The sequence below is a fragment of the Arachis duranensis genome, chromosome 6 (genome assembly GCF_000817695.3).
Source record: "Arachis duranensis cultivar V14167 chromosome 6, aradu.V14167.gnm2.J7QH, whole genome shotgun sequence".
Lineage (NCBI taxonomy): Eukaryota > Viridiplantae > Streptophyta > Magnoliopsida > Fabales > Fabaceae > Arachis > Arachis duranensis.
In genome coordinates, this window is record NC_029777.3 from 6,758,840 (window position 1) to 6,771,801 (window position 12,962).

The following is a 12,962-nucleotide window of genomic DNA, read 5'->3' on the forward strand; positions in this document are numbered from 1 at the left end:
ATCACTAAGATAATACTAATTTTATTAATTCTAATACAAATTTTAATTTTAAATTAATTCACTTTTTAAAAGTACACCCAATTAAAAATACTTAGTTTATTAATCGAGTCAATAACACTTTATAAACCCCCTTTTTGAGATCACTCATATTGAATTCAACGTGTGGAAGTACCTAATAAATTGCAAATATGACCTTTTGGGGGGAATGAATTTGGCCTTGCTTATGAAATAAAGTGTTGTGATTAGGATAGGATAAGAATGGATATTCATTTATGGGTAACTCATTTTTTATGTTAAAAAAAATAAGTTTTTAGGATGAAGCAAAATAAATATGATTTAAAAAGTAAATTTTTGTACGTCTATAAAAATATGATATGAGACAAGGAAATATACACAATAAAAAATGCAAAACATTTCTCTTTCTGCACAAAATTTTTTTTTTATCTTTTCTTCGTATACTATAACATATAATATTAGTAGATATATTAATCATCATTATTATATTGAGATAGTAATCGTGGTAAATATTATTATTAGAGCTATTTAATTATATTTCTTATTTTATATTTAGTACCTCTTCTTTATTTATTTTACAACACGTTATCAGCACAAAACTCTGATCAAATTTTTAGAAAGACTAAAGTAACAAATTTTTATTATGTCAAAACTCTCTCATCTTGAATTCAATGCTCTTGATATATCTGGAAACAATTATTTATCATGGATATTGGATGCTGAAATCTATGTTGATTCAATGGATCTTAGAGATACCATTAAGGCTGAAAATAATGCATCCCAGAAGAATAAAGTCAAAGCCATGATTTTCCTTCGTCGTCATCTTGACGAAGGATTGAAAAATGAATATCTCACATTAAAAGATCATACAGATCTTTGGAAAGACCTTTAAGAAAGGTATAATCATAAAAAAAACGGTGATATCAAGCCCGATATGAATGGACGCACTCACGTCTGCAGAATTTTAAATCCATAAATGAATATAATTCTGTAATGTTTTGAATCACCTCACGAATGAAATTATGTGGGGAAAAGATAACTGACAATGATATGTTAGAGAAAACTTTCTCGACCTTTAATGTCTCGAATGTGCTCCTGTAGCAGCAGTATCGAGAAAAAAGATTTAAAAAATATTATGAGTTAATTTTTTTCCTTCTTGTTGCTGAACGCAACAATGAGTTGCTCTTAAAAAGTCATGAAGCGCGCCTAGCTGGCGCCGCCCCATTTCCTGAAGTAAATGTGGCAAATTACCCTAGAAGAGGTAAATGGCAAAAATTATGGAAGGAAAAGGAATTGTGTTTAAAAGAGAAGATCTCACCAGAAGTGGGATAAAGAAAGAAATATTGGGAAAAATAAATCAACAGAGGATAAGTGTTTCCGTTGTGGTGGAAATGGCCATTAGTCACGTACCTGTCGTACCCCAAGGCACCTAGTCATCTTTACCAGGTGTCTTTGAAAAAAGATGACAAATGAAAGCAAGCAAATTTTGTTTCAAATGATGCTGAAAATTCCACTACTCATTATGATGTATCTTATTTCTTTGAGGATCCTGAAGGAAATATTGGTCATTTGATCAATAATGGAATAATTTAATATGTGAGATTGTTAAGTATCCATGTAAATAAATAATGTAAAGAACTTATTGTTAAGTTTTATTTTCTATGTATTTGAGTTTCAAATATGATGTATATAAATAATGAAATATTAATGTTCATAAAATTTGAAATCATTAAATGTCTCAAGTTTAAAATAAAATTTCAGTATATGACATTATTTTTATGTACAGTGTTTTCTAAACAAATAATTTTGATAAAGTATTCAATTTAACTATGCATACTACTCATTTTATTATTATTATTTGTCTTTGAAGAAAATGACAAGGATATATAATGAAGATGTATGCCTTGCAGATAGTGCAAGTTTGCACACCATTCTCAAAAGTAATATCCTGGAGGAACGAAATTCATAATAAATAATGCACTATTATCTACCAAGTCTTTGAGGAACTTGTTGAGTTTCAAAGATATTCGCCGAAATGGATATCATATTGAAACAATGAATGGGGAAAATCATGAGTATTTATGTATTACAACTCATAATTTAAATAAAAATGTTATATTAGAAAAGTTACCATTACTTTCATTTGGGTTGTATTATACCAAGATTAGTACAATTGAATCACATGCCATTGTAAACCAGAAGTTTACTAGCCCAAATGAGTTCATAACTTGGCACGACCGATTGGGTCATCCGGGAACAACCATGATGCGGAGAATTATTGAAAACTACCATAGACATTCACTAAAGAACCAGAAGATTCTTAAATCTAGTAAATTTTGTTGTGCTGCATGTTCTCAAGGGAAGTTAATTTTAAGGCCATCACCATTAAATATTGGATTTAAATCCTCTGAATTCCTATAAAGGATTCAAGGTGATATATGTGGACATATGGATCTTTTAGATATTTTATGGTCCTAATAGACGCATATTCGAGATGGTCACATGTGTGCTTATTATCTTTTCGCAACCTGGCGTTTGCGAGATTACTGGCTCAAATTATTCGATTAAAAGCACAGTTTCTAGAAAATCTAATCAAAGCAATTCGTTTTGATAATGCTGTTAAATTTACTTCCCAAGCATTTGATGCTTATTGTATGACTAATGGAATAAGTGTTGAACATGCAGTAGCTCATGTTCACACACAAAATGGGTTAGCAGAATCATTTATAAAACGCCTCCAATTAATTGCTAGACCCTTACTTATGAGAACAAATCTCCCAACCTCGGTTTAGGGGCATGCTATTTTACATACCGCAGTACTTATTCGTTTGTGGCCAATAAGTTACCATCAGTTTTCTCCTATGCAATTAGCATTTGACCAGCAGCCAAATGTTTCCCATTTAAGAATATTTGGGTGTGCGATATATGTTCCCATTGCACCACCTAATCGCACCAAAATGGGACCCCAAAGAAAATTGGGGATATATGTTGGATATGATTCTCCTTCTATAGTGAGGTATCTTGAGATACAAATTGGAGATGTATTTAAAGCTCGGTTTGCAGATTGTCATTTTGATGAATCAAAATTTTCAATATTATGGGGAAATAATAAGCTTCCTGAAAAGGGACTTAATTGGAATCCATCATCCTTGAAGAATTTAGATCCTCGATCAGGGCAATGTGAACTAGAAGTTCAAAAGATTATACTTTTGCAAAGAATAGCAAATGAATTGCCTAATGCATTTTCCAATACAAAGAGGATAATTAAGTCGTATATACCAGCAGAAATGCTCCAATTCGAATTGATGTCCCAGTTTGATAAATTGCCACCAAAGCAAATACACGCCAGAAGCGTGGCAGGCTTATCAGTTCCAAAAACAAAAATCCTCGAAAGAAAAAAGAGATAAATACTATTCCTGTTGAAAAAGACATAGTAAAGACACCTGCAGTTATCCAAAATTCTGATATAGTTTTAATGCCAGAAGACGTTCAAGTACCTGAAAATTGTGAAAATGATGAGATCTCGATAAATTATGTCTTTACAGAAAAAAATGGGACCAAAATAAGACAATTGTCAATGAAATATTTGTATATAATGTGTTATTAAATATCATGCATGAAAGTAAGGATCTTTAGCCAAGATCAGTCGAAAAAATATCGATAAAAAAATGATTGGCCAAAATGGGAAGAAGCCATGAAAGCTGAATTAGACTCACTTGCAAAACATGAAGTCTTTGGACTTGTAGTCCGTACGCCAGAAGATGTAAAACCTGTTGGATACAAGTGGGTATTTGTGGGAAAACGAAATGAGAAAAATGAAGTTGTGCGCTACAAAGCACGACTTGTGGCACAAGATTTTTCACAAAGGCCTGGTATAGATTATGAAGAAATATATTCCCTTGTAGTGGATGCGATAACATTGCGTTATTTAGTCAGTTTATCTGCATATCATAAACTGCATATACATTTAATGGATGTGGTAACACAACCTATTTATACGGCTCATTAGATCGGGATATCTATATGAAAGTTCTTGAAGGACTAAAGATATCCAAACCATCAAATGAATATTCGCAAGGGTTATACTCAGTCAAATTGCAAAGATCTTTATATGGTCTGAAGCAATCTGGACGAATGTGGTATAATCGTCTTACTGAGTATCTGGCAAAAAATGGATTCAAAAATGATGATATCTTTCTATGTGTTTTCATAAAGAAATCTGCATCTGGATTCATTATAATTGTTGTGTACGTTGATGATTTAAATATCATTGGGACTCCTGAAGAGATTCCAACAATTATAAAAACTCAAAAAGAAGAGTTTAAGATGAAAGGTCTTGGAAGGACTAAATTTTGTCTCGACCTGCAGATCGAGAATATAAAAAATTGGATCTTTATTCATCAAACAACATACATAGAGAAGATCTTGAAAAGATTTTATATGGATAAGTCACATCCCTTGAGTACCCCAATGATCGTAAGATCTTTGGATATGGAGAAAGATCAATTCCATCCTAAAGAAGAGAATGAAGATATCATTGGTCCTGAAGTACCATATCTTAGTGCCATTAAAGCGCTAATGTATCTTGCTAATAATACACGACCCGATATATCATTTGCTGTGAACTTACTAGCAAGGTATAATTCCTCTCCAACCAGAAGACATTGGAGTGGAATCAAGCAAATCTTTCGATATCTTCATGGAACAGTTGATATGTGATTGTTTTATCCCTATGGATCCAAGTCACAACTAGTTGGCTATGCAGATGCTAGCTACTTGTCTGATCCACATAAAGGGAGATCTCAAACAGGATACATGTTTACATATGGTGGAACAGCTATATCATGGAGGTCCACAAAACAGACAATTGATGTAACATCCTCTAATCATGCCGAAATGCTAGCGATTCATGAAGCAAGACGCGAGTGTTCTTGGCTTCGGAGTTTGATCCAATATATTATGTTATCATGTGGACTGATTGATCATAAGATAGCTCTAACTGTGCTATTTGAAGATAATATAGCATGCATTGCTCAGCTTAAAGGCAGATACATCAAAGGTGATAGAACAAAGCATATTTCTCCCAAGTTCTTCTTTACTCATGATCTTCAAAATCAAAGGACAATTGATGTCCAACAGATTCGATCAATCTGGCAGATTTATTTACAAAGTCATTTCCGAAATCCTCTTTTGAAAGATTGGTCCATCAGATTGAGATGCGCCGATTTTGAAATATTAAATGATGTCGACAAGAGGGGGAGTTATACTCTTTTTTTCTTAGTCAGATTTTTTTCCATTGGATTTTTCTTGACAAAATTTTTAATGAGGCAGTCCCATCACAAAGGATATTATACTATTTTTTCCTTCACTAAAGTTTTTTCCTATTGGATTTTTCTTTAGTAAGGTTTTAACGATGCATAATCTTAAATGGACATCCAAAGAGAAGTGTTGTGATTAGGATAGAATAAGAATGGATGTCCATTTATGGGCAACCCATTTTCTATGTTGAAAGGAACTAAGTCCTTAGAATGAAACAAAATAAATATAGTTTGAAAAGTAAACTTTTGTATGTCTATAAAAGCATGATCTGAGACAAGAGAATATATGCAATAAAAAATACAAAATATTTCTCTCTCTCTCTACAAATTTCTTTTTTATCTTTTCTTAATATACTACAACATATAATATTAATAGATATATTAATCATCATTATTATATTAAGATAGTAATCATAGTAAATATTATTATTAGAACTATTTAATTATATTTTTTATTTTATATTTATTACTTCTTCTTTATTTATTTTACAACATACAAGACATTTTGATTTGCGTTCAACTATAAAGCAGTTCAACTATAAAGCACGGACCATTCTTAAGTTGCTGTGTATCAAATACGCTCTCGCATATATTCTGAATATGATATTTATTTGATATTTATTTAATATATGTGTTTTTTATATTTAATTATGTTTTAATAAAAAATATAAAATATTTTTTTAAATATATATTGAGATATTTAAATATTATTATATATTAATTATTGTATTGTATCTGTATCAGTATCACCGTCCATGCTTCATAGGTGTTTAACCAGCCATAGTTATCAAATTACAACTTTAATATCCATTTTTTCCTCTAAAGGTGTTCGTGAGTTTTGCATGATAATAAATTGCAAGAAAGAAACACCTATCATGGTTACTTATGCAAGAGTCGATTGCATAAGATCCCCAACTACAAGAGATTCTTAATCGAACTAGTTTGGCCTGAAGAATGCATGAGGGAACAATCTGGAAAGAAGTGTATTTTTGGCTTTCACAATCAAGAAATACACTCCATAACAGGGGATGTGAATTACCGCCAAGCAAAAATACCTGCATTATTGTATAGATAAAAAATAATCACTGGGTTTATATCAATACAGTATTGGAGGAATCATAATACTACTCAATTAATACTATAATATAATACTATTTACTTAAAATTATGTAGTATCATAAATTCATAATACATGATACTCACCAGAGAGGAGCCCACTTGTTATTTAGCTCAAGAAATGGGTATGGCCACCTGTTATATAAGAAAGAAGATTACAACATAAGATAATAATTTAGTCAAAATTTTTAAAGAGGAATGCTAAAGGGTCAGTAATTTTGATGTTTTGTAATCATTAATTGGTCATCAATAGTATTTTTAATGGTGTGAGATTACATTTAATAATAGAAAATCACTCACTTTTATTTTGATGGTTAAGTGCTGGCCAAAAAACACAAAAATTATTAGTTCCTAGACTTTTTTATTTTTAAATTATTTAATAAATTTTAAATATCAACTTCACATAAAAATAATTATATAAAAAAAAGTGATACTATTTGTAATAATATACAAAAGAGAAAAGAGACATCAAATAATAAAGTACCATGGAAAACCACATGCGTGGATGGCCCATTGGAAAATAATGTAACCACAGCTCCAGATTACAAAATATGAGAATCTAAACCAAGGAAATGGCTAAAAATAAAGAATATGAAATATCGTTAGTCCTTAGACAAATAAATGATTTGACAATTATAGAATTTCCTTTTCTTTTCTGGGCATGATATACACTTACGAGATTATTCAGAGCTGTATCCAAGAAGAGGAAAACTACATTTAAAGCATGCATGCAACCCATCAACTGCCAAGCATACAACAACAAAATTATTAAAAAAAATATCCTTTATTCAACAGAGATTTGTTAAGATGTGCAATGACTAGATAATTCCCAATTAAGATTGAATGCACAAATACACATCAAATGAAAGAAACTTTAAAGTCACACTCAGTCACTCACCATGTTTAGTCTTAAGTGAGATATAGATAAGAATGGGACTATAACAACCCAAAATACAACGTCTGTTAGGATCACAGCCCCTGCACATGTCTGTTAAAATATGCAGAATATCAGTTCAAAACTGAATATATATATTAGCAAACTCATTTAATCACTATGTTTTCAATGTGATTATTTCTGTCAACAGATCAGAGTCACGTTTAGATCTTCAAGGGCAATCTAGCATATCATCAAGTATCAATTTTTATTGGAATATTTTCGAAAACAAATATATATAAGACCCAATGTATGTTGATTAGTTGACTTTGATCAACCTGATATGTGGTTTGCATTAGGTAACCCAAGAAACCTGCTCTTTGTTGAAACTCCACTTTTGCATAGCGGCTTTCTAACTTAACAGAACCATTTGTTTGTTTCACACTGTCAATGGTTGATTTGCTACAGAAATTCCAACATCCATGTGCAGAAACCATGGTCCCCATCTAACGCATATGTAAAGTTCAAAGTTAGATGCTAATTAGATGCCTTAATTATCTTACTTCCATTAAACAGATGGGATTTACATTATTCTTGTCATACCCCAAAATATATGATGACCAATGTGAAAGTCCACCTGAAAAAAATACAATAAGATTCTTTATTGGTCTGAATGCATAGTATAAGAATAATGTAAGACACTAAGATCAGTACTACTGTATGCTTGATATGTAATGAATGCATTTCTTAAATTTTGTTATCACAAAAAACTCTGATATCATATAATCATAATACTATGGAAAAGTATAGGGTACTAATATATTATCTGCCAATTTATTGTCAACAATAATTAATTATTATATTTTAAACACATATATAAAGAGACACATCCATAAAGTATATCTATTAAAGACACTTCTATTAAACACAGCCATAAAAAAAGATATTTTTATTAGACACATCCACAAAAATACTTCCATTAAACATAGTTATATATAAGAGTTGGTAGAAGTTGGAGAAATACTATTAGTAACATAGCGAGATTGTAATACTATTTGTCCCAAAAATTTAAGTTCATAAGAACAGATACATGAATGGTTGATCGCTAATACTTTCAAAATAAATCCAACAATATTTATAAAACATTAGAGTACATAAATTGGAAGGAAAAGAATATAGGAACATACTCAGTGTAGTAAACAAAGATGGTTGCATCGTACGTGACAACATCCCAGGCTAAGAAAAGAACCATGATCACAAACGAAAGGAAACGTGTGAGTAAGAGCCAGAAAGGGTTCAATCCAACCCAACAACTGGTCCATAACTGAGAGGTGCTAACATGGCCAGAGGGCAAAACGGTCACAACAACTTCATTGTCAGGTTGAGTCACAAGAAGGCTCTCATACATGCTCTCAAAAACTCTATTGGAGGCACCTTCATTCATCCACAGCACCCATAATGCACCTACAAAGGCCACACAAACAATACCAAAGCACACTATGTCATACCATTCTATCTCTAGTGCCATCTTTTTTATGAATAAGCATTTTCTTCAACTCAGAGGACTTGGTTTTGTGAGCATGTCTTGGTTCTTGAATTTTCTAAGTGGACTGGTAGATTTGAATTTGACCATCAGGTTTGAGACCTTTCAGTATGAACAAATCAAATAGCAATATTATATAGTGAAAAAATATTATTATTACTAATAATAGTTTATATTTATATTTTTATCTATATTTATTAAAAATAATTTAATATTTATGCTATCTAAATATTAGCTAAAAATTACTAAAAACTGTTTGCTTCCAAATTTTTTTTGGTAAACACTCAGGTAAAGTCGACTTCACGGGAAGTTAATATCCGAGAGCCGTTAGATGAAAATTTAGTCAAATTAGTCAAATTATCTAATGGCTCTCAGGTATTTGACTGTACCAGAGTTTCTACCATTTTTTTTACAGATGAAATACTTACTCATAATGGAAAGCAAAATAATAGAGTAGGAAGTTCGACCTTATAAATGGTGATTGATTTTTTTTTGTTTGTCTTTTTTTTTTCCTTTCATTCAATTTATGATAAAAACAGAACAACAGAAATATTCGCCACTTTAGAAGTTAAAATACAATACGTAATTCTGTTTTTGTTCTTTTTTTTTTTTTGGTTAGTAAATTGGACAATTCCCAATCTGTTTTTGTTCATGAAATACACAACACGTAATTGATGAAGTGTATGAGAGTTGAATACAGAACTCTCGTTTTCGTCCATCTCTTTGGACATGTTTTTTTGGTTATTGAACTTTGGGCATGATTTTAGGCCTTTTTTTGACAACTTTTTATTACTCTACCTTTGTGACCAAAATTACAATAATTACAGTATTCATTCCAAAATCAAAAAATACAAATACAATAATTAGACGCTGCTGGATTTACTGCCGATATTATGATTATGATTCTATTAGAAGAAAAGTCGCTTAGTCGCTGTTGTTATCAATTATCCTTGTTGAACCCTACATATATAAACTTGGATTATTGAGTTTTTTGGTGACTAAACTTGGATTATTGAGTTGACCAAACACAACATTTTTTAGATATAATTGTCCTTTTCGGGAAATTTAATAAGAATTTATGTAAAATTCAGTTACACAAAAGATATATTAGGAGATAAACTTCAAGTCAATTTTCATATTTTTTTAAAAAAAAAGACACACGTCTTTTTAACTATCTTCGTCATCCTTTTATTGCAAAATGTAAAAGATCTTTCTTTCTGTTAATCGTTTGGTTGACTTTAATATTCTACACTACGAACTGCAGTAGTCATGTGGTTCTTACTAACAGCATTTTTTTCCTCGGTGCTAAGTTCATGTTCAATTTTTCTTCTGCTATAAAAATATTTTTATATTTTTAATTAATTAAAATTTTATATATTTTCAAATTAAAAAATTAAGAATTTATTATTTTTTTCTTATAATAATGAACTCTTTAGGGTCAACTATGGCTGCTATATGTCCCTTCATTTAAAATTCATGTGCTTCTGGGGTTCAAAAATTGACAAATAATTAATTAAATTATACACAAAGTCTCATCTGATCCCATAGCTAATTTCAATAGTGTAGTATAATGTCCAACATGTGCATGTGACCTTCGCATGAAGTAGGGTTGGATTAAACAGTTTGGACGAATTATATATTAACTATATACGAATTTTTTAAAATAAAAGTCTAATTCATATATAAGATAAATTTGATCGTCTAAACGAACCGGTCTGTTTATTTTTTTTTTAATAGAAAACTTTTAAACTAAAAACAAAAATTTGAGCTAAAATATTAGTTTTGTGCCAATTTTTTGTCCATTTAATAAATTATTAGTTAAAACTTGAGATATTTAGATTGGATTTTAAAAAATTAAAAAAATAATGAAAACTTTAAACAAATTAAACAAATTAACTCGTTTAATTAAGGGTTAATAGACTAAATGTTAGTTTAAATTAGTTTTTTGAGTAAAAAAGTACCTTTTGTGTTAAAATAAAATACTTTTATTCAATTTAAAACTTATTTAGATACGTTTTTTTTTTTAAAATATTTTTATTAAAATAAGTAAATTATTTATTTTTTCTAAAAATTAATAATATCTTGTTTTATAAAATAAAAACAAAAAATATTTTTAATATTTAATTTTTTTTAAAATCTATTCAAATATAAAATAATTTTTATTTGTTAAAAAAATATTTTAAAAAATAAAAAATAAATATTTTTTTAAAGTCAATCCAAACTAATCCTAAACTTATTGAATATCTCATTTTGTAGTTCTATTTTTAGAATCAAAACTCTTGTATTTAAACTAATAAAAATATTTGATAACAAAAAAATTAATATAAAATAATTAAAAATTATTTCACTATTTTGAGCGTCCTAACATAAAGTGGTTCAGGAGTTGAAACTAAGCCCAGTTTGGATAACTAACTTAATTAAGCTCTTTTTGATAAAATAATTTAAATAATAAATGACTCTGTTAAAACTAATTTATAAATAAGTTATTTTGTATTTGGATTTTTAACTCTGAAAGTACTTATTTTATATAAATGTGATGAAAAGTAAAAATATTATGAGAGAAGACACTTTTTTAACTTCTCTGTAAGCTCCTAAATAGCTTCTTAGAAAGTTGTAATTTAATTTAAAAATTATATCAGACATTAATACTACTATTTTTCATAAATCAAAAATTAAAAAAAATTATTTCTATAATTTTCCAAACGAACATAAATCTAACTAGAAAAACATATTCGGAATAACATAATATACACAATACCAATAAGCGAAAATCTAGCCACATACACATATGTTAGTTATAATTGGACAGTTTGTATTATTTATTAGTTATATTATTGGGCACATTGGGATTTTAATAAACTCTAATAAATAATGTACATGTGAAATGATGTGTTTGTTATGGACAAATAATATGTGATTTGTCCCCTTACTTGCTTCCTGGCCTTTTGTACTTCCCAATGGCCTTCTGTACTCCTACAATATAACAATTTTATAGCTTTAATAAGTTATTAGAAGTATGAGATCATCACTTTGCATTAAAATTTATTTGAAAAAGACTTTTTGGGTTATATATACCTTATACGAGATATATATGATTAGTTTTCAATATTACTATTTAGTATTTACATTTTTAATAACATTCTTGAAATGGAATAATACAATTACAAATATATTAGTAGTATGCATTATTACATGAGTAATATCATTATATGATATATTATTTTTTTGTATATATCTTTTTATATATTTTATTTTTTATATTAAAAAATGATTGATAAAAAAACATTATCTTTCACATTATAAAAGAATATATAAAAGAGATATATATAAAAAAAAACATATTTCATCTTGTTATATTATCCGGACAATAAAATGATAATAAAGCCAAGATATGTTAAGATAAGTACATTTACATTATACTAAAAGGTGGGTAGAAAAAAATTATTTTAAGAAAAAAAAAAGATTCATCTAGGTATAAAGAATTAATTTCCTATTTTTTTGGTATTGTTGTTATTATTATTATTGATTTGTCCATTATAATTCTAATGTCGTTACTAATTTTGAATATTCTAATTCACTTTTAGATGTTCTTTTTAGTAGCATTTTAAATACATCTTTAATATATAATTTTAAATCTTCATTTTAATGTTAATGCACCATTAAAAACAATGTGAAAACTAAGGTGCAGTCGACTTCACATGAAGTTGATAACTAAGAGTTATTAAATGATTTGACTGATTTGACTCAAATTTTTATCCAACGACTACCAGCTATCAACTTCACATAAAGTCGACCGAACCTGAGTTTTTACCTAAAAACAAATATTAGAAAAACAATTGATTTATATTAATAAATTCTAAAAAAAAAATTAATACTATTAATCAAGTTAGTAATTAAGTAATCATACTAATAACAAAAGAAGGGGAGGGGTAACTACAACAGTAATAGTAATAGTAATACCTATGATATGAAAATCATTACCTGAAGCATATATGAAGATACATGAATTCATAAGAAAGAGGAGGAGACAAAGAGATAAAGATTTGCAGATGAAAAGATACAGCGAACAAGAAAGCTTAAACAAGTAATAGTAACA

General features: G+C 28.9%; 1 protein-coding gene and 1 long non-coding RNA gene across 2 annotated transcripts; both read right to left on the reverse strand.

The window, feature by feature from the left end:
- Positions 1–6,061: 6,061 nt before the first annotated feature.
- On the reverse strand, positions 6,062–8,882 carry LOC107492344 (uncharacterized). Its single transcript, XM_016113357.3, has 8 exons — positions 8,511–8,882; positions 7,927–7,960; positions 7,662–7,829; positions 7,348–7,437; positions 7,126–7,191; positions 6,934–7,025; positions 6,537–6,584; positions 6,062–6,388 (listed from the first exon to the last, which is right to left on the reverse strand). The coding sequence occupies exons 1-8, from the start codon at positions 8,849–8,851 to the stop codon at positions 6,271–6,273; spliced, it is 957 nt and encodes a 318-aa protein (XP_015968843.1). The 5' UTR covers positions 8,852–8,882; the 3' UTR covers positions 6,062–6,270.
- A 2,775-nt stretch (positions 8,883–11,657) lies between these two features.
- LOC127748345 (uncharacterized) lies at positions 11,658–12,949 on the reverse strand. Its single transcript, XR_008010347.1, has 2 exons — positions 12,848–12,949; positions 11,658–11,839 (listed from the first exon to the last, which is right to left on the reverse strand). It is a non-coding gene; the product is annotated as an uncharacterized LOC127748345 (long non-coding RNA).
- Positions 12,950–12,962: the final 13 nt, after the last annotated feature.

What these genes read in the sequence shown, in the direction of transcription:
- LOC107492344 (XM_016113357.3), bottom strand. Translation starts at nt 8,851, where the DNA reads ATGGCACTAGAGATAGAATGGTATGACATAGTGTGCTTTGGTATTGTT. An exon ending in ATCTTTGTTTACTACACTGA is followed by an intron (nt 7,961 to 8,510) that starts GTATGTTCCTAT and finishes TATTTTTTTCAG; the next exon opens with GTGGACTTTCACATTGGTCA. An exon ending in TAATGCAAACCACATATCAG is followed by an intron (nt 7,438 to 7,661) that starts GTTGATCAAAGT and finishes ATATTTTAACAG; the next exon opens with ACATGTGCAGGGGCTGTGAT.